The sequence below is a fragment of the Eleginops maclovinus genome, chromosome 10 (assembly GCF_036324505.1).
Source record: "Eleginops maclovinus isolate JMC-PN-2008 ecotype Puerto Natales chromosome 10, JC_Emac_rtc_rv5, whole genome shotgun sequence".
NCBI classification, from domain to species: Eukaryota; Metazoa; Chordata; class Actinopteri; order Perciformes; family Eleginopidae; genus Eleginops; species Eleginops maclovinus.
Genome location: NC_086358.1, coordinates 1,269,216 through 1,289,828, shown reverse-complemented (window position 1 = coordinate 1,289,828; position 20,613 = coordinate 1,269,216). Strand labels below are relative to the sequence as shown.

General features: G+C 43.8%; 1 protein-coding gene, 1 long non-coding RNA gene and 1 other non-coding gene across 3 annotated transcripts; all 3 read left to right on the top strand.

Moving 5' to 3' along the window:
- The first annotated feature begins 6,117 nt into the window (after positions 1-6,117).
- LOC134870409 (uncharacterized) lies at positions 6,118-8,032 on the top strand. The gene is made up of 3 exons (XR_010166557.1): positions 6,118-6,428; positions 6,652-6,826; positions 7,081-8,032. It is a non-coding gene; the product is annotated as an uncharacterized LOC134870409 (long non-coding RNA).
- Positions 8,033-9,734: 1,702 nt separating this feature from the next.
- LOC134871409 (cerebellar degeneration-related protein 2-like) lies at positions 9,735-19,151 on the top strand. The gene is made up of 6 exons (XM_063894190.1): positions 9,735-9,903; positions 12,887-12,999; positions 14,121-14,269; positions 14,703-14,867; positions 15,133-15,340; positions 15,455-19,151. The coding sequence occupies exons 1-6, from the start codon at positions 9,825-9,827 to the stop codon at positions 16,220-16,222; spliced, it is 1,482 nt and encodes a 493-aa protein (XP_063750260.1). The 5' UTR covers positions 9,735-9,824; the 3' UTR covers positions 16,223-19,151.
- A 1,339-nt stretch (positions 19,152-20,490) lies between these two features.
- On the top strand, positions 20,491-20,563 carry trnar-ucg (transfer RNA arginine (anticodon UCG)). The gene has a single exon. It is a non-coding gene; the product is annotated as a tRNA-Arg (tRNA).
- Positions 20,564-20,613: the final 50 nt, after the last annotated feature.

The following is a 20,613-nucleotide window of genomic DNA, read 5'->3' as shown; positions in this document are numbered from 1 at the left end:
GTACGGATTTTCACTGCCAACACTCCGTCAGCCGTGCATATGGCATTAAAACCTTTGAATATTTGAGTGCTGTAAACTTTATTGGATGCAGCTCAGAGAAACATCAGAAGTAAAACCTCACCGACGAACAGGATGAGCACGGAGAAAGCTCCCAGCTCCAGGTGACTGGACTGAGGGAGGCTCTGCAGTTTAATCCACACCTTGTGAAGAATATCCATCACCTCCTCTTTCACCTCCATGATGAGAAGAGAAACACAGCTTCACCTGAGAGAAACAGGAGTGCAGTGAATCCAAACGTCTCTGAAAGTTATTCTCATCCTCAGCTCCACCCAGCAGTTTGATTCCTCCACCCTATAATTACCCCTGAAGCCTGTGAGCATGTGCCCTAAATACAGTCTGTACCCACTTATTATGGGAAGTAACCAAGTACATTCACTCAAGTACTGCCTTAAGTACAATTTTGAGGTACTTGTACTTCAACTCCACTACAATTCAGAGGTAGATGGTATACTTTTACTCCACTATATGTGTATTCCCTGTAGTTGCTAGGCAGATTAGGATGAATGATGGTAAATATGATCTCCTTAAATCAGACTGTAGTTCACCTGCAGTAAATCCAGCAGCTACCCTGCAGTATACAAAGCCATTCAAACAGCTGCACCTTTACCAGCTCTGAGAACACTTTAATGATCAATCATTATAAAACATATCAGAGATATTATTCTGAAATGGACCAATCAGACAATGAGTACTTTTACTGTCGCTACTTTAAGTACATTTAGAGGAGAGTACTTTCTACTTTCACTGGAGGAACATTTAGAATACTTTCACTGTGACAGAGTATTCCTACACTCTGGTACTTCTACTTTACTCAAGTACAAGACCTGAGTACTTCTACTTTACTCAAGTACAAGATCTGAGTACTTCTACTTTACTCAAGTACAAGACCTGAGTACTTCTACTTTACTCAAGTACAAGACCTGAGTACTTCTACTTTACTCAAGTACAAGACCTGAGTACTTCTACTTTACTCAAGTACAAGATCCTGAGTACTTCTACTTTACTCAAGTACAAGACCTGAGTACTTCTACTTTACTCAAGTACAAGACCTGAGTACTTCTACTTTACTCAAGTACAAGACCTGAGTACTTCTACTTTACTCAAGTACAAGACCTGAGTACTTCTACTTTACTCAAGTACAAGATCTGAGTACTTCTACTTTACTCAAGTACAAGACCTGAGTACTTCTACTTTACTCAAGTACAAGATCTGAGTACTTCTACTTTTACTCAAGTACAAGATCTGAGTACTTCTACTTTACTCAAGTACAAGACCTGAGTACTTCTACTTTACTCAAGTACAAGATCTGAGTACTTCTACTTTTACTCAAGTATAAGATCTGAGTACTTCTACTTTACTCAAGTACAAGATCTGAGTACTTCTACTTTACTCAAGTATAAGATCTGAGTACTTCTACTTTACTCAAGTACAAGATCTGAGTACTTCTACTTTACTCAAGTACAAGACCTGAGTACTTCTACTTTACTCAAGTACAAGACCTGAGTACTTCTACTTTACTCAAGAACAAGACCTGAGTACTTCTACTTTACTCAAGTACAAGATCTGAGTACTTCTACTTTACTCAAGTACAAGATCTGAGTACTTCTACTTTACTCAAGTACAAGACCTGAGTACTTCTACTTTACTCAAGTACAAGACCTGAGTACTTCTACTTTACTCAAGTACAAGATCTGAGTACTTCTACTTTACTCAAGTATAAGATCTGAGTACTTCTACTTTTACTCAAGTACAAGATCTGAGTACTTCTACTTTACTCAAGAACAAGATCTGAGTACTTCTACTTTACTCAAGTACAAGATCTGAGTACTTCTACTTTTACTCAAGTACAAGATCTGAGTACTTCTACTTTACTCAAGAACAAGACCTGAGTACTTCTACTTTTACTCAAGTATAAGACCTGAGTACTTCTACTTTACTCAAGTATAACATCTGAGTACTTCTACTTTTACTCAAGAACAAGACCTGAGTACTTCTACTTTACTCAAGTATAACATCTGAGTACTTCTACTTTACTCAAGTATAACATCTGAGTACTTCTACTTTTACTCAAGTACAAGACCTGAGTACTTCTACTTTACTCAAGTACAAGATCTGAGTACTTCTACTTTACTCAAGAACAAGACCTGAGTACTTCTACTTTTACTCAAGAACAAGATCTGAGTACTTCTACTTTACTCAAGTACAAGATCTGAGTACTTCTACTTTTACTCAAGAACAAGACCTGAGTACTTCTACTTTTACTCAAGAACAAGATCTGAGTACTTCTACTTTACTCAAGCACAAGATCTGAGTACTTTACTTTACTCAAGTACATTTATTTATGTATCATATTCTGGATTATAGTGTAATATCCATGTAAAGGGTGTGTGTGTGTGTGTGTGTGTGTGTGTGTGTGTGTGTGTGTGTGTGTGTCTGTGTGTGTGTGTGTGTGTGTGTGTGTGTGTGTGTGTGTGTGTGTGTGTGTGTGTGTGTGTGTGTGTGTATTCGGTTTAATTATAAACTTGCAGATTATTTCAGACTGGCATTTCAACATGGAGACTGTCATCGCAGCAGCTGTGCTCCTCCTCAAACTGTGGCTGCATTCAGCGTGTTTTGAAGCGCCTGTCAGAGTTAGTCTGCAGAAGCTCTGCCCCCCCCCCAGGTCCTGGTCTCTGTCCTGCAGACCCACACCAGGTTTACAGAGAGCTTCTCTACACCGACTTCTGGGTGCTCGTCTGTGTTGAATGTGCGTGCTAAACAGCGTCTAACTCCTCAAGTGAAAAACAGACTTACCTCGGGAGTGTGAGCGTCACTGTGTCCACACTGTCCCCCCCCCCCCTCTCCTCGTTCATCTGGAGGTGTTGTAGAAGGTAATGTGACTCTTTACTGAAGATCAGCAGCCGATTCTCTCCGTGGATCTGCTCCTCCTGCAGCGAGTTCACTTTCTCCAACTCCCTCTCTCCTCCCCCATGTCTGTACACTCATTCTCTCCCCCCCCCCCCCCCTCCTCTTGGTTGCTAAAGACCAGCTGTGCCATGCAGGGCCTCTTTTTTTGTCTTCAGTCGCTGTGGAGACGGCCTTTTCTTAAAGGAAAAGGAGTCTGGGGGTGTCCCCATCTGTCCACCAGTGTAGTCTCCAGCATATCGAGCTGTTTTACTGGAGACTCCTGCAGTTAAGCTGATCTGAAACATGTCCACTTAAAACATTAATGATGAAAATAATAACACTTAGTAAAATGAGCGTCAATCCAATAATTATGGAGGATAACAAACTCTTGCTAAATGTAGCATAGCAGCATTAGCTTTTAACCACCAGTGAAGTATTAACCGCCCCTCAGCTATACAGCCCATAACCGGGGGCCGTGTTTAACCACAGCTTTTACATCTAAAATATTCTCTATTATTCTGTTGCTTTTAACCTTGACATTGATCCATATGAACAATAGTTGTAACATTTATAGCTTATTGAAATAATAATTCAAGTTAGCTGCTAGAATACTAACAGCTAGTTCCAGACGGAGAGACGGTTGAAAGTGGATGCATCTGGAAGAGCCTTTCCATGCTTGGTTAATACAGGATGCAGATTTAACACACACATATGTGTTGGTTATGTGTGTTGGATAGAATGGGAGGATGAAACCCTCTTTATTGTCACATACACACAGCAGAGCACACACAGTGAAATGTGTCCTCTGCATTTAACCCATCCTAGTACTAGGAGCAGTGGGCAGCTATTGTGCAGCGCCCGGGGAGCAATGGGGAGGGGGATTGGAGGTGTCCGGTGCCTTGCTCAAGGGCACCACAGCAGGGCCTAGGAGGTGAACTGGGTCCACTTTCCATATTTGAAGTCTTTTCTGGGACTTGAACCGGCAACCCTACAATTCCCAGTCCAAGCCCCTACTGACTGAGCCCCTGCTGGACGTTTGTTATTCTTATTCTACGTGTGTGTACACCAGACGCGGGTCCTGAAAAAAATCTCAGGGGGGCAATTTTTTTCTGATAATGGTTAAGGTGACCCATTCAATAGGTACATTAAGCAAGACCATATCAATGTGTTGTTAGATGATGAACTCAGACACAGACCCCTCTTGTGTCACTAGATGGCTCACAGAAATATGTCCCCTCTCGCTCCAGAAGGTACCGGTGGAAAGCTGTGGAGGAAAGCTGCCTCCAGGAGCCTCTAGAAGCAGAAATGGTGTGGGTCCAATAAATGATTCTACTTATTATTATATTCATTATTTTCATGAATCCAATGACGTAAAACAGCTAAACAGGCCAAAAGACATGTTCAGAAACAACATAAAGACAGAGGCAGCATATCAAGTACTTATTGACTGAACTTCTCACCTTATCCCTAAGGGAGATGCCAGCCACCCTGCGGAGAAATCCCATTTTGGCCGCTTGTATCCGCGTCCTCGTTCTTTCGGTCCTGACCCATCCTTCATGACCATAGGTGAGGGTAGGAACAAAGATGGCCCGGTAGACAGAGAGCTTTGCCTTCTGGCTCAGCTCTCTTTTCCTCACAACGGTGCGGTAAAGCGACTGCAGTACCGCTCCCGCTGCTCCGATTCTCCGGCCCATCTCACGCTCCATTGTTCCCTCACTCGAGAACAAGACCCCGAGATACTTGAACTCCTTCACTTGGGGTAAGGCCTCATTCCCTACCTGGAGTGGACAGTCCATCGGTTTCCTGCTGAGAACCATGGCCTCAGATTTGGAGGTGCTGTTCCTCATCCCAGCCGCTTCACACTCGGCCGCGAACCGATCCAGTGAGTGCTGAAGGTCACAGACCGATGAAGCCATTAGGACCACATCATCTGCAAACAGCAGTGGTGCAATCCTTAGCCCACCAAACTGCAGACCCCCTCCCCCATGACTACGCCTCAAAATCCTGTCCCTGAATATCACAAACAGGATTGGTGACAAAGCGCAGCCCTGGCGGAGGCCAACCCTCACCGGAAATCGGTCCGACGTGCTGCCGAGGACCCGGACACAGCTCTCGCTTTGAGAGTACAGAGATTGGATGGCCCTGAGTAGAGACCCCCTCACCCCATACTCCTGCAGCACCTCCCACAGTATCTCCCTGGGAACCCGGTCATACGCCTTCTCCAACTCCACAAAGCACATGTAGACCGGATGAGCGTAGAAACTTGTTGAATGGTTACATCTGCTCTTGGAGGTCCTTGTTTTAATGTCAATTTATCTGGATTTGCACTCCGACTAAAAGGAACTTCTTTCAAAGACATGATGGAGTTGCACTGAACACCAGCCCTCTTGAGAGTAGTAAGTGACTTGATTGAAGAAGCTGCGTAAGTGTAAACCCTCCCAGAACCCTTAGAGACTGCATTGACTTCATTTTACATGAGAGACTACGAGAGACCACTGGGGCGATTTTCAACCTGACTGAAACTGCCCCTAAAGGGGCGGGACCAGGTGAAGCACGACTTTAGTCTGATCGGCAATGACGTCTAGAACACTGATTAGACTGCTACCGTTGGTAGTGCGCCGCCCAAATCGCCCTAATACTCAACCCGTCCCTGGTGACAGTAGATGGCGTAGTCATCCTATTTCAGCAGGACTTTGCGGTAAACTGTTCAACTACGTTACAGATAGACTTATTGACCAGCTCGTCAGGCATTCTATCAGAGCTGACATGGCCTGCCAGAGAGACAGCGTGAGCACCTTCACCCGCTTGCCTCGCTATCTCAGGTGAACATAGATATTAAATCTACTAATTATGAATAATACATAAACATATGGAGGACTCGTTCGGTCTTTCAGATCCTGCATGCGGGTTTCTGTCGCTTCGTTTATTTTTTTCCTAATAATTCTAACTGACGTTTTCATTGAAATACTGGCGGTATGTCTGAGTCCTGTCGGGTTGTTTCATTTGAGAAAGGAGTAGCCAAAAGAATCCAGGAAGCTTCCCGTCAAGTTAACAGCGTTTATTTATATGAACTCTGCCGAGGTCCCTCCCTGTTTCACTGATCCACATTTCAGTAGTTCTTCTGTCTCTCAGATCCACAGAACAAAGCCTCGTGCTCTGGTATAGAGCTCCTGCAGATGATGTCATATATGCTGGTCACGTGACGAGATACGACAGGGGCAGCCATTTTGGCAGTCATCGCGGCAGTAAATTGACAGGCACTGGCAGACTGTCAAGGATGGTGGATAACTGCTGTGCACCAGGTTGCACAAATAGGCGTGGGAAAAAGAAAGGTGTATCGTATTATCGCATTCCTAAAGACGCGGAGAGGAGGGAGAAGTGGATTGGAGCGATTAAAAGAGCCAGGAGCCTTCAGAAAAAGACTGAAAGATGGGACCCCCCGGCCGTTGGCTTTCGCTTATGCAGTGATCACTTCATATCAGGTGGGTGAAGGAATACAGTACAATGCTACAAAAAGTTTCTGGTCAGTTTAATTAAATTTAATTAGTTTAATTTAAGAAGTAGCACCCAGTTATTATAGCTAACGGACACTGTGATGTCCCTTTTTAACTCAACAAGTGTGGCTCTGGCGCAGCCTAGCCAGTTAGCTTGTAGCAAGCTAGTGGTAAACAAACCCGTGTTGAAATATTCCTTCTTATTTTGTAGGGAGAAAGAGTGATAATCCGTTGAGTCCGGATTTTATCCCCTCAATTTTCGATTACCTTCCATCTCCAGAGAAGAGGAGACATAAAACGAGACTGGAGGTTTTTAACAGAAGGCAGAAGGCTAAACTGCACAAAGTAGAGCAGGCAAAGATATCTGCAGAAGCCATCCGTCAAAGGTGGGTAGATCAAACTCCTGTCTGATTACATGTTGGGTCTACTTGTGATCGGTGTGTTATTCAGATTATTTTATTTCAAATAGTTAACTGCCGTGATATGGTTATAAACAATAACGTCACACCAGTCATTTAATGAAGGCTAATATCATATGATTTCCATTAAACATGTCAAACTGTAAACATGTAAACATGTCAAACTGCCATCAGTATTGTATGCATGAAAGCTTATTTTGCTGCTTCTGTGTTTTCATCAGGACATCAACTGATGCAGCCCCAGAAGACCATATCACAGAGCCTTTGAAGGAGCCCCCCATCACAGATCCGTTGGAAGACTCAGCCGATGATCCTGTCCAGCCTGAACCAGTAACACCACCATGCACCTCTGAAACCTGCTGTACCCGCATCCAGAGTCTTGAGCAAGAATGCCAAGCTCTAAGGGCTGAAAATGTGTTGTTAAGGGAAAAGATTAATAGGAAGACCCTGACAGAGATTAGTTTAAATAACAATGATAAAAAGGTGAATGTCCTCACTGGGCTGGCAACCTATGCATGTCTCATGACCATTTTTCAATATCTGGCTCCATTTCTCAAAGTTAAATCATCAATAACATGTTTTCAACAATACATGTTGACTTTGATGAAGCTTCGAATGAACTTAACATTTGACTTTTTGGGTTTTTATTTTGGCATCGACCCAACTACTGTCTCCAGGCACTTCAAAAACTGTGTTAATTTGATGTATTGTAGACTGGTGCCAAGCCTAGTGGTGTGGCCTGAAAGAGAATCTTTAAGAACATCTCTTCCATATGTATTTAGAAATGGTGACTACGAGAAGACTGTTTGTATCATTGATTGCTTTGAAATATTTCTAGAGAAACCAAGTAGATTGCGACCCAGTGCGCAGTGTTACTCAAGATACAAATCACATCACACCATGAAATATTTAATTGCCATTTGCCCTCAAGGTTCAATTTGTTTCATTTCTACTGGATGGGGAGGTCGCACCAGTGATAAGTTCATTACAGAACACAGTACTTTTTTACCTAATATTCTCCCAGGGGATGTTGTTTTGGCAGACAGGGGGTTTCTGGTGAAAGAGTCTGTTGAAAGGTGTCAGGCTGAATTAAAAATTCCAGCATTTACTCGTGGAAAAACACAGTTAGATCCTGCTGACATAGAGAATACAAGATCTCTAGCCTCTTTAAGGATTCACATTCCTCCCTTGGTGGAATTCCCCTTTTTATTTTGTTGAGTATGGTTGAATATGATGTCCTTGCCCTGCAGGTACTCCACATTCTTCGCAGCATCCTCACTGGGAGAGGCCCACTTGCATTTTTTGGATGTGCAGCTGATCTCCTCGTGCCTTGCGTTGTTTTTTCCCCACAGACTGAAGAGAACAGCTGACACATGAGAGCAGCTCTCCCCGAGTCCCGCTGTGCAGTTGCAGTGGGCTCCCAGCACAACACCGTCGTTCCTCACCACCACCCATGGCTTTAGTTGACTTTCATTAAGCCTTTGGGAGTGATTAACCTATATGAAATTCCAAAACAGATAAATAAAGGTAAAAAACGCCAGCCACTTTGGTTGAGTACGATCAAAAATACAAACTAGCAAGTTACAGATGCACTGCAGTAGCTATCCAAGCTAAAAAACATGCTAACGTGACACTTCCGTAGCTAGCCAAGCTAATAAACAAACAATGCTAACGTGACACTGCCTATCAAACTGGAATAATTTAATACTTACCCTTGCAGTGATGATGCCGAAGTTTTTGGATGTAAGACTCCACAGTTGAATGTTGTTTACGAAGCCGGACTGACACCATTTGTAAGCCTCCAAGCTTTTGTACGCTCTGAGGGAGTCTCCTGAGTACACTGATGGAAAGCTTACAAGATAGCTGTGGATGTCTGCGTAGCGCAAGTCGGGTACATCGTCTTCAGAGCAGGAGGTTATGCTCTTGAAAAGCACACCGGGTGAATTATATGGGTCGCTTATATTTAATCTCTCTAATTTTGTACTATAAAGCCGAATTTCACTTGAATTAAAATGAGAAGTATACTCGCTCGGTAAGAAAACACTGGCACCGGTGGTCATGTTGACTGCCAAAATGGTGGCTCCCAACCAAAAGTCACGTGACCGCAGGAGCTCTATGCAGCATGTTCTATACCCTCTTGGTATACTCTTCTCCCATTGGTTGCTGGTGCATAGGCGTGCCACGCCCCTTGCTGGGGGTTCTTCGGTTAGCCCCCTTCTTGTTAAGGCTTGCTTACTGGCTGCCAACATTATATTAATCACATACTTATTGCAAAAATGAATTGTAGATGTTCCCAGGATACATTGAACAGAAACCATGTTTAATCTCAAACCCAATATTGACTTAATCTTTCTAACACTTCCATCCAGTAGGTTCAGATCGCTGGGCAGTCCCAGCAGATGTGGAGGCCTGGAGTGTTTACATTTTTAGAGTGGTAAAAATCTAATGGTATTTTTCCATATGAATTCCCTCCAATTACCTGATTTTCAAGTGTTTAGTTGGGTTTACAAATGTGCAGCCCATATATATATATTTCTGCTGCATTGTTGGAGGAGCCTGGGACTGCAGTTCTTCGTTGCCATATCTAAACTGTGCTGTGCATATGACATAAAGCCTTTGAATCTGGAATGTTACTGTAAGTATTTTGACATAAAGTGTTGGTACTTTAACTCAGGTAAAGCATCTGAATACCGCGTGCACCTCTGAATGAACACAGATGTTTGGGTGCCTTTTTCTGAGTTATTCGAGCAATTTTTGAATAAAGTAAAAACACATAGCAGCCTATCGACGTGGCAGTGGGTTTAGCCACCGGGATGTGCCGGAGTCGGGCGGCGAGGGGGCGGGGATAAGGAAAGAGGAAACACGTAGAGCCACAACACAGCAGCTGGAGGAGCGGTCTCTGCCCGCTGCAGGATCCGCTCCATTGTTCGCGCAGAGCGGCCTGTTTCGGCAGGATTTCCCCCGCATGCTAAACACGGGAATCATGGAGGAGTTTGTGACCGAAGAGGAAGAGCCATGGTACGACCAGCAGGACCTGGAGCAGGGTAAGAAGACCACAGACCGTTCTTATAAATGACACAGCATCATCATCCCGCAGCATCCACCCCCCCCCCCCCCCACTGTCAGCTGCTCCACAAAGCGGTCTTTCAGGTCAACGCAAACCTCTGTACTCCTCAGATTCAGTGCGGACCCACGGCGCTAGAGGAGGTAGTGATAACAAAGCCAGGAGAGCCAGCAGGCCTGAGCTGCTGTCAGCATCTCTCAGGGTGTGCACGCCTGCAGTCAATCCTAAAATAATGATGCTCTTTCTGGTTCCAGCTTCTCAAACGTCAGGATTTCCTGTTTGCATCATGGTGCTGCGAAATGATTTTAGAACACAAACTATTTTAAGACTGCTTGGTGCTTTCCAGTATGGGTTTATATGAGGTGTTACCTTTTCATAATACAGATACCATGTGTTGCACCTGGACATAGTGTGTATGTATAGATATTGTTTCTTGTCACAACACATTTCTATATATTAGGTATAAGATATTAACCTCAATATTATAGAAAAGCAGGAAATGTTTATATATATACATATCTAGAGGCTGAAAACTGTGTTATCTTGCCAAAATAAAATAGAAGTATCTGAATGTTTGGACAAAAATATGGATTTACCACGTTTTTCAAAATAAAAGTCCTGAAACGTAATTATCTTAACAGGAAACAGGACAAGAACGTTAAAAAAAAAACTCAAGGGAGGAATAAGTGTAACCAAACAGGAAGCATCTGAAGGGGCTGGTTTTTCTAAATAAATTGAATAGAGAATATCCAAATGTTAACACAAACATTGGGATGGACCTGGTTTTTCACAATAAAAGCTGTCAGCTGCTCACCTTACAGTTCAATCACACAAACATTAGAGGATGTTTTGCTTGTTTGTATCTTGAAAACAAAGCATTGAAAGCATGTCAAACTGCAGCCTCACACACAATGTCCGGCCATGTTTCCAGGCCTGCAGTAAGACTCTATTATCCAGGAAAAAGGATGCTTTTAAATGCTGAATATTTATGGTCCCAGCTTCTCAAATGTGAGGATTTTCTGTGTGCATTGAAATGATTCTGGAAAAACAACAACATTTGATGAGGGGATTATTATTCTCTGTATCTGAATGTTAACATGTAAACATATCAGAAGGCATAGCTTTTCACAATAAAAGCCCTTCAAGGTAACTGTAACCCAACAGGAAGCTCGGGATGAGCGTTGTGTCAGACGGATGATGTCAGAAGTGCTGACGCTTTGACCCGCGACATTTCAGGATGCCACCAATCCCTGAAAGAGAGACTTGTCTGTCATTGTGTTACACTGCTCGTTGTTCTGCAGGATGAATGCAGTCTGACCCGAGTGGACGGGCACAAACCAGCTGTTCTGCTAGAGGCAGATTATGCAGGGAAAACATGGAGGAATGATAAGGGTGCTTACATTAGAGGAGGGTATTGGACCTGGTTGCTTGTCTTATTGCTAAGCTGTTGGAGAGAAACTCCCTCTGGATGGAACACAGGGATGATAGCCTTTGCAGACCAAACACCTACTGTATATACAGGAGAGGGAAAACCCCCAAAAGCTATAGTAGTGCTTAATTGCTACAGTTAATGTGCAGAAAAGCTACTGTTCCACGGATAATTCAGAGAGGCTTCTCATTTAAGAAGTCTGCAGCTCAGGACAGGAGGCAGTTCTCCGCATTCCTGTGAACCCCACGGGAGAAATGCACCTACAAAAACACCCCTGTCTGCAGAAGAGATCCGACCGTTAACTTGGATGTGCACAAAATGTCCAGCAGTTGCATTGAGAACATTTAGAGCGCTGTTGACCCGGCTGCAGCAGCATGCAGGAAGTGTGTGTGTCACTCATGATGTGATTAGCTTCATCCTGTGAGCGGCCAGTATTGATCTGCTTAGCTGTTTTGCTAACACTCGTATTGATTAGCAGTCTGCCTCTCTTCCACTGTCACTTTTTCACTTCTCCTTTTCCGTCACAAAGCTCACTCAACTAATGCCTTTAACATACCAATACTACACCAAAAAAACAAGTACAGTTATACATTAAAAACCTAGAAGGCCTACTACATAAAGTACTGCATTTCAAATACTAGTACTCCCTGAAAAAACACCAAGGCCTCCAGATTTAAAACTCAAATATCAAAATGTGGTATTGTTTTGATAAAGAGGATCTCTCCGCTGTAGTATTCCTCTTTCTCTGAGAGGTCGTAAACGTTCCGCCGACCCAGACCAGAATACAGAAGGTGACTCAGCGTGTTTTGGAGGCGATACGAGAGACTGCAAATAAAAGCAGGCCAGTGTGGTGCCTTCAGGGACAAGCCAGTGCTGCTGTTAAACATGAAATATATTGCATACTTCTACTCTTGATTAGTATATCTTTATTGGTGTTTTGTACATCCTGCTTTTTATTTTTAGATCATGTTCATAATGACATTGACTTGTGAAGCACCTTGAGATGTTGTTGTTTTTGGTAGTGTGGTATACAAATGAAAAGCATTATTATTATTAGGGGTAAAAAAAACTCAGTTGTGCAGAAAAAAAAAAATCAAGAAATACATTTTTTAATCTTCATATTTAAGAAACTGTGAATAATTGTCACTCATGGTTTCAGATTCTTGAATGTAATGTTGGAGAGTTTAATCTTTACCAAATAATCATATATCCAAAGTTCTTCATCTGTATTATGTGTCAAAATCTGAGTTTATAAAGCAACTAGTAAATAAATCTCTAAAATAAACAAAGGGCGGTCAAAGTACTACGATTGGCTTCCAATATGTTAAGATGAAGTACCTCGAATGTGTATTTAAGTACAGTACTTGAGTAAATGTACTTATGAATGTTGGGTACTTTGTCATTATCTGGTAAAAATGTCATGTATTTCATTTTTGCAGAAAGAAAACCAGTTGCAAAACCAGTTTTCAGAATCGTGCAGCCCTACTCTCCACTTATTTGGTCACCTGTTTGTGAATCTCTCTGTGTTCTGCAGACCTCCACTTGGCGGCGGAGCTGGGGAAGACCCTGCTGGAGCGAAACAAAGAGCTGGAGGATTCCCTGCAGCAGATGTACATCACCAACGAGGAGCAGGTCCAGGAGATCGAGGTACAGAGGAGACGCCGTATTATTTATTATATTATTATACTACTGTGACATGTTTCTGTGCTCTAATGTTCAAAAATCTAAAGTTTTCTCACACTGCCTGTTTTCACCCTTTGTCTGAAACCAGAGCCCCACATTAGCCTCCTTTAGCTTAGCGGTGGAGACGTGAAGTCATGTGACCGTGCTGTAGTTCCTTTATAGCCCAACATTAGCCTCCTTTAGCTTAGCGGTGGTGACCTGAAGTCATGTGACCGTGCTGTAGTTCCTTTATAGCCCAACATTAGCCTCCTTTAGCTTAGCAGTGGTGAGGTGAAGTCATGTGACCGTGCTGTAGTTCCTTTATAGCCCAACATTAGCCTCCTTTAGCTTAGCGTTGGAGACGTGAAGTCATGTGACCGTGTTGTAGTTCCTTTATAGCCCAACATTAGCCTCCTTTAGCTTAGCGGTGGAGACGTGAAGTCATGTGACCGTGTTGTAGTTCCTTTATAGCCCAACATTAGCCTCCTTTAGCTTAGCGTTGGAGACGTGAAGTCATGTGACCGTGCTGTAGTTCCTTTATAGCCCAACATTAGCCTCCTTTAGCTTAGCGGTGGTGACCTGAAGTCATGTGACCGTGCTGTAGTTCCTTTATAGCCCAACATTAGCCTCCTTTAGCTTAGCGTTGGAGACGTGAAGTCATGTGACCGTGTTGTAGTTCCTTTATAGCCCAACATTAGCCTCCTTTAGCTTAGCGTTGGAGACGTGAAGTCATGTGACCGTGCTGTAGTTCCTTTATAGCCCAACATTAGCCTCCTTTAGCTTAGCGGTGGAGAGGTGAAGTCATGTGACCGTGCTGTAGTTCCTTTATAGCCCAACATTAGCCTCCTTTAGCTTAGCGGTGGTGAGGTGAAGTCATGTGACCGTGCTGTAGTTCCTTTATAGCCTAGCATTAGCTTTTTACTTCATAAATCATAAAGAGGTGTTAATATCTGGAGATTATCCTGCTAAACCAAACGTGTAAACATCATAAACACACAGATTATTTTCTGCAATAATCCTAAATCACATGAAGAAACCACTGAACCAGGGAGATGCTGCCTTCAGGGACCAGCATAGAAATATATCTGTCTCCTTGTGTCCTGCAGTACCTCTCCAAGCAGCTGGACGTTCTCCGGGATATGAACGAACAACACGCCAAAGTTTACGAGCAGCTGGACGGGACGGCCCGGGAACTCGAACGTACCAACCTGTCTCTGGTGATCGACAGCAAGAACTCTCAGCAGAAGATAGAGAGGTCGGTAACGGGGATTTAAAGGATCTGTGTGAAGCTTTAGCAGCAGTGGTATTAGGTCCTGAGAATTGTCAAATTTGATGGAATCTGGACAGAATAGTACTTTTTTCTATTTCCCTAATGAACAAAAACACAGTTTCCCTTTCATTTTCTACAGTATCTAGTTATTATCTTTATTAACACTTAAAGGCAACCGTGTTGTGGTCCCGTTCATATTAATATACATGACACCAAACGGGGTCAATTATTCTGAGCACTGATCAACATCCTCACCAGATCCACTTCTTCCTTTCAGACCTTTCACAATAAAAGCCCTGCACATCTTTTAAGTCCATTACTGTGTCATTTACTTGTTGCACTCAAAAGGTTTCTGGTGCTTTTTGCTTGCACTGTTTGTTCCATTGCTGCTGATCACCCTTTAATTCTTTTTCCCCAGGTTGACAGGGACCATCGATGCTCTGCAGACGCAGGTGGAGACGCTCTCCGGACAGGTGGAGCAGCTTCGCTCCATGGAGCAGCTCCGAGTCCGTAGGGAGAAAAGGGAGCGTCGTAAAACCATCCACTCCTTCCCCTGCCTCCGGGAGCTCTGCACTGCACCCGGGTACTGATCTCCCACAGTCTGCAAAAACCATTACGGGGAAAAACATTAATACTTTAACTTTAAAAATGTTCCTCGCATCTCAGGAGCTCCATTTGCAAAGTCAACAAGGATTTGACACCGAAACGGACAAATAACATAACAGAAGCTTTACCGTGCAGTCGATCTCGGATTGAAGTCTGCATTTAATCCTAACCTTCCCTAGCTAGCTTGTTTGCTACCGATAGCTGGCTTCAGAGGGTTTCATAACTCTGTATTTGTCCCTCAGGTATGAGGATGAGTTCGTGGTGGGCCGGGCGGAGAGCTTCACGGTGGATGCAAAGCGTCCTCCGTTCGAAGAGGAGAACCAGCATCTGCGGGAGGCGGTGTCGGCGCTACGAGCGGCGGCCCGGACCGAGAGGGGCCGCAGGGAGGGGGTGGAGCGGGAGTGCAACGTCCTGCTGGGGGAGTTTTCCCGCCTGCAGACACGCGTGCAGGTACGGAGGGTTTGGCTCCCATGCCCCACAAATAAAGTGACCTTTTATCATATCGTTATAACTGTCATATCTAAAGTAATGTCGGGTCTAATGTCAGTTCCCTTCTGCTTTCAGGATGCTGAGAGCTGCCAGGCGAGGGTCCGGGAGCTGGAGGTGGAGCTCCAGGAGCTGCAGCAGCTGCGTCGTGCTCGGACTTTCCTGCTGAGCAGCGAAGACGACGGCACCACGCTCACGCAAACCGTCCTCAACAGCACCCCAGAGACCGACACCTTCCTGGAGGTGGAGGTCAGCGAGACGGGAGGTGGCGTCCGGGAGGTGACCGAAGGCGGGGGAGGTGTAGGCGGGGAAGCTCTCCCGGAGTCCAGCCCTGTCAGGAAAAGCTGCAGCGACACGGCGCTCAATGCCATCGTGGCTCGTGACGCGTCCGGGCGGCGGAGAGGAAGCTACGCCCTCCACGCCAACAGTGTGCGGAAGAGAGGCATGTCCATCCTGCGGGAGGTGGACGAGCAGTACCACGCCCTCCTAGAGAAATACGAGGAGCTGTTGGGGAAGTGTCGGCGCCACGAGGAGAGTCTGTGTCACGCCGGCGTCCAGACTTCACGACCCGTCTCCAGGGACCCGTCCATGAAAGACTGCGCTATGGGCCCCACCCCGGCGCCGCCTCCCAGCCCGACCCAGTCGCCCTCCACCCCCGAGGCCATTGAGAGCATCAGCAAGCAGGTGGACGCGGTGGACAAACGGCTGGGACAGAACACGCCCGAGTACAAAGCGCTTTTCAAAGAGATCTTCTCCCGGATCCAGAAGACCAAGATGGACATCAAAGCTACCAAAGTTGCTAAGGCTAGCAAGTCTGGCAAATCTGGCAAATCTAGTAAACAGTAGTGGTTTAAAACACAGCTCTAAAGATAAAGTGCTATTTCAGTGTTTGTAAAAAGACCCTTAAACTGCTAAACTTGCGTTCACTTAGAGGTCAAACAAAAGTACGCAATTTCATCCAGAGCTGAGAAGCCTTCACGAGAATCTGATTAGCATGTAATGAACATTACGTTCACCCTGGAGCTGGGCAATAGTATCACAATATTTTTAACCTCAATATTGTATCGGGTAATAAAGGGATGCCTGCTGTAAGACTTCAGGAAAGACGGGAAACGTGATTGACGATATTGATTGATTGATTGATTGATTGATTGATATTCGTTAGCACGTTAGTCTGATTTGCGTGTCAGTCGTTACTCTCGCGTTGTTCCTCAACTGCTCGTCACTTAGGTTTAGTGACTTGTTTTAACGAGAGTCGAAAGTCACTCGTTAGTCTTGTGATTCCCGATAAAACTCAGATATGTTGCCGAGCTCTAGGTCACCCTCATGTTCTTTAATTCAGCGTTCCTACTAAATATTTACCGGCTTTGCTACTTTAGGCAGAGACCACTAACACAATACTCTCTAATAAGCCTCTCTAGAGCCTCACAAGTGCACTAAATGTCAAAGCTTAGAAATGTGCATCTCGGATAAAATGTCAATCTAATACTAACATGAACTTTATCATTTAGGTTTATTATAATGGACTCTACTAACATCTGTGTAACTGCAGTAAGGAAGATCCTCTCAGGCCACTGTGCGGTTTGTCTCAAGAACTAACTCTAATAATGCTCCTCTTATATTACCATACACACATTTAAATGAGCCTTTGTCGATGATAGCATCGCTTCTCTTGCACCTTTCTCTCTGTGACCTTACTGCTCTCGATTGTTGTGCCTCGACCTTTAATATAGAGATTTTGAGGAATAGATTTAATCCGGATGAAGAGATTGGTATCCCTCTCATGTCTTTACAGCTAATATGAAGCTACAGCCATTTAGCCTAGCTTAGCATGGAAAATGGAAACCTGTTAGCCTGACTCGTGTGTGTTTGTATGCGCAGACTAGGAGTTGGTAATCTTAAGAAACTAGAGTTTAGTTGGTTTTAGAAGTATCCAAACAATAGATCCATACAGTTACCCAATTAAAGTAGCCAGAAGAGGGTACATTTAGCAGAAAAGCAGCAACACTAATTCTCATCGAGCGAAATGAGAACAAATTAAAAGATGGACAAACTAAAGCTGCTTGGTGTATCTTTAACCAGATACCATTTCAGACGCAGATTGTGTTAGCTTTGGACGGAGCTAGGCTACTTCACCCTTAGCTAAGCTAGCTAACGGACTGCTAGCTGTCTTTGTCGGCAAGAAAGAAAGTAAGCGTATTTCTTAAAGTGTTAAGCTCCTTGAACATGCCATAGGAGATCAGATAAGAAAGGGATGCTAACTGTAAAACAGACAGGACACTTTATTTACAATTGTGATGAATATACCCTTTCCTACAACTGTGCAAAAGTCACTGAGTCATTGAGGTAGAGAACGTGTTTGAATATAGCAGTCATTGATGTCTTCAGTACAGGCTTCGGACGGACTTACTGAAAACGTAATTCGCTAGCTTTAGCTCAGGCTAGTTGTTTACCCCTGTCTTTAGCTAAGCAAGCTAACGTACTGATAGCTATCTCTGGTAAAAGATTGATATTCCTGTCGGCAAGAAAGCAAACAAGTGTGTTTCTCAAAATGGCTTTAACATGCCTGAGGAGATGGGATGCAGTAAGTGAGGTTTTAGTGACCTGTTGTATGAATGAGGATCCCAGAAAAAAAGCTGCTGTCTTGCTAAAAGACAATCTCTGCAGATATTTCACTATTTCATGGGCATTATGGACAATAACACACTATACTAATGCTGGGCATATGGAACATTTTAGTTTCTCTAATGAGGGAACGGAAAATAACAAGAAGAGGAGGAGTGGGATTATTAAATGGAATGACGACAGCATGAAGATTAAGACAGGAACTTGGACCCCTTCAAAGAAATTGGTCCAATGGTGAAAACGGATATTATATTCCTTAGTAGTGTTTTTTATACCAGTGTTGTATTTCTCTTTAATTGAAGCTCGACAGACGCACTGTATAGTAGCACTGTAACTAGTATGGCTTCAAACCAGGGCTTTGTCTAACACCTAGCAGTCTTACCAAACCTGCAAACATATCGCACCTTTTTCCACAATATACGAATATTATGCCTTTTTCTGGGTAGCCTCTTATGTATGAACCTTTGACGTAATAAATGTTATTACAGATAATTTTATACCTTATTTGTGATGGTAAAAGTTACACATGTTGCACAGCGGACACATGAGGGACCCTTCACTTGTGTTAGAGGCTATAAAAGCTATGGATGCACCAACAGCATTGAAGTTAGCTATGGATGCTAACTTCAATGCTGGCCTACAACAATATGTCCCCCCTGCAAATATTGGTGCATGCCTACTAAAAAGAGAGAGGAGGATGGATGTTTTTGTGCAGCCTGCTACAGAAATCTGAATGATGAAGTGAAGTTGATTGTTGTACCGAATTCTTTTGGATGTTGGTGCACGGAGGGAATGTAAAGTCATGTCTTTTACTGGTGGTCGGAATCAAACCAGAGCCTGTTAAAGTCTCACGAGGTTCCTGTACTCTTCAGTCTTACCTGTTGCACTTCATTTTTTGCATATTTAGGATAGCTGATATGAAATTGTACCTGCGTATTTATTTTTGTCTGAATGTTTTTTTTACTTTTCAGTGCCTAAATTTGAATGTCGCTAACAACCTGTCAAAATACACTTTATTTAATTTGCTTTATTTTCATCATCCAGTTTAAACATGTGCATTATTTTCTAAGATATTGGCATTCAAGTTTACTCTTGTATTAAGTTCGTCATTACTGAACTACCCTGTTAATAAAGCATAACGTGCATCCTGTGTTGTTGTTTTACTGGACATATATGACACTAACTTTCCAGTCGTCTCCAGGGTACAATGACAGCATGGCCCAAAACTAAATCTGTAAAAAGTTGAGTTGGTTCATTTATCCTTTTCCATTAATTAAAAATATGTTACACTGCCATGTCGGCATAGAAAGCCTAAAACCAAACTTACCATATATTTACAATTGAATACCTAAAATAAAACCAAAAATATTGATTTCAATAATTTTGATACACATTAAGGTCCTATCTCTCACGGCTTTTTAAGGATGATAAAGGCAGCCTGGTTGTGGTACACACACTTTGTGTTTCTAAATGAAAGAAATAGACTAGTCTGAGACTACAATAGCTGATGTTTATTTTAATTACAGGGTTGGGGAGTAACTAGTTACAGGGACAGCTTCTCAGTGAGCAGGTGTGGTTTGAAACCATACATTCTGTTTATTGTAGTTTTGAATAAAAAAGGTTCCTCTCTTTGGAGTGGCCAACAGTTTTTGTTTTTTCGCAGTTAGATTTAACCAAAAATGTTAGAATTATAATAAAAAAGTTTTGAAAAAAATGAAAGTAAACATCATCGTCATGTGTGGGGGTCTGGCGTCATAGAACGTTATCTGACGTCAGCTTTGATCGGGACCACCGACGGGACATGAGCTTAAATCGGCGGGACCACCGACGGGACATGAGCTTGAGTTGGCAGGGAGCCCCCGACGGACAGGGATATGGGTCGGCAGGACCCCCGACTGAAAGGGACATGGGCCGGTGGGACCCCCGACTGGACAGGGACATTGGTCGGCGGGACCCCCAAAGGGACAGGGACATGGGACGGCGAGGCCCTCGACTGGAAATGGACATGGATCGGCAGGACCACCAACGGAACAAGTTGTCGGATGACCACCGACCTGACAGGTAGAGTTGTTGGCGGGACCCCTGACGGAACAAGCGGCGGCGAGACCCCCAACGGAACGGGACCTGATGTTAGCTGGGCAGATGACAGGACAGGCGGGGCTGGAGTGGGCCGGACCGACGACAGGACAGGACTCAGGAGTGGCTGGAGTGGGCCGGACCGCAGCTGGAAGAATGGCGGCCAAGGCTTGGCCTGGAAACATGGCTGCTAGGGCCAAAATTTGAGCCGGAAGTGTGGCTGCAGGAGGCTTGACTGTATTGTATATTTTAAATTATAATCCGGGGAGATTAAATTAGTATGTGCCCTTCAACTGTTAAGGCTCACGCCAGATGAGAGTAGTAGATGTTATGTATGAGTTTGATAATTGAATGTACAAAAACGTTGAATTTGCACTATAAATAGATTGTAAGACCGACGGTTTTATCAATCCGACCGCGTGGCCTAATGGATAAGGCGTCTGACTTCGGATCAGAAGATTGAGGGTTCGAGTCCCTTCGTGGTCGTCTTTTGTTCTTGAAGCAACGATATTTTGTTTATTCCGAATGAAAGCGAC

Excerpts from the sequence above, each read along its gene's own strand:
- LOC134871409 (XM_063894190.1), top strand. The coding sequence starts at position 9,825 with ATGCTAAACACGGGAATCATGGAGGAGTTTGTGACCGAAGAGGAAGAG. Across the intron at positions 14,270-14,702 it reads TCTCAGCAGAAGATAGAGAG|GTTGACAGGGACCATCGATG; the intron begins GTCGGTAACGGG and ends CTTTTTCCCCAG. Across the intron at positions 15,341-15,454 it reads GCCTGCAGACACGCGTGCAG|GATGCTGAGAGCTGCCAGGC; the intron begins GTACGGAGGGTT and ends TTCTGCTTTCAG.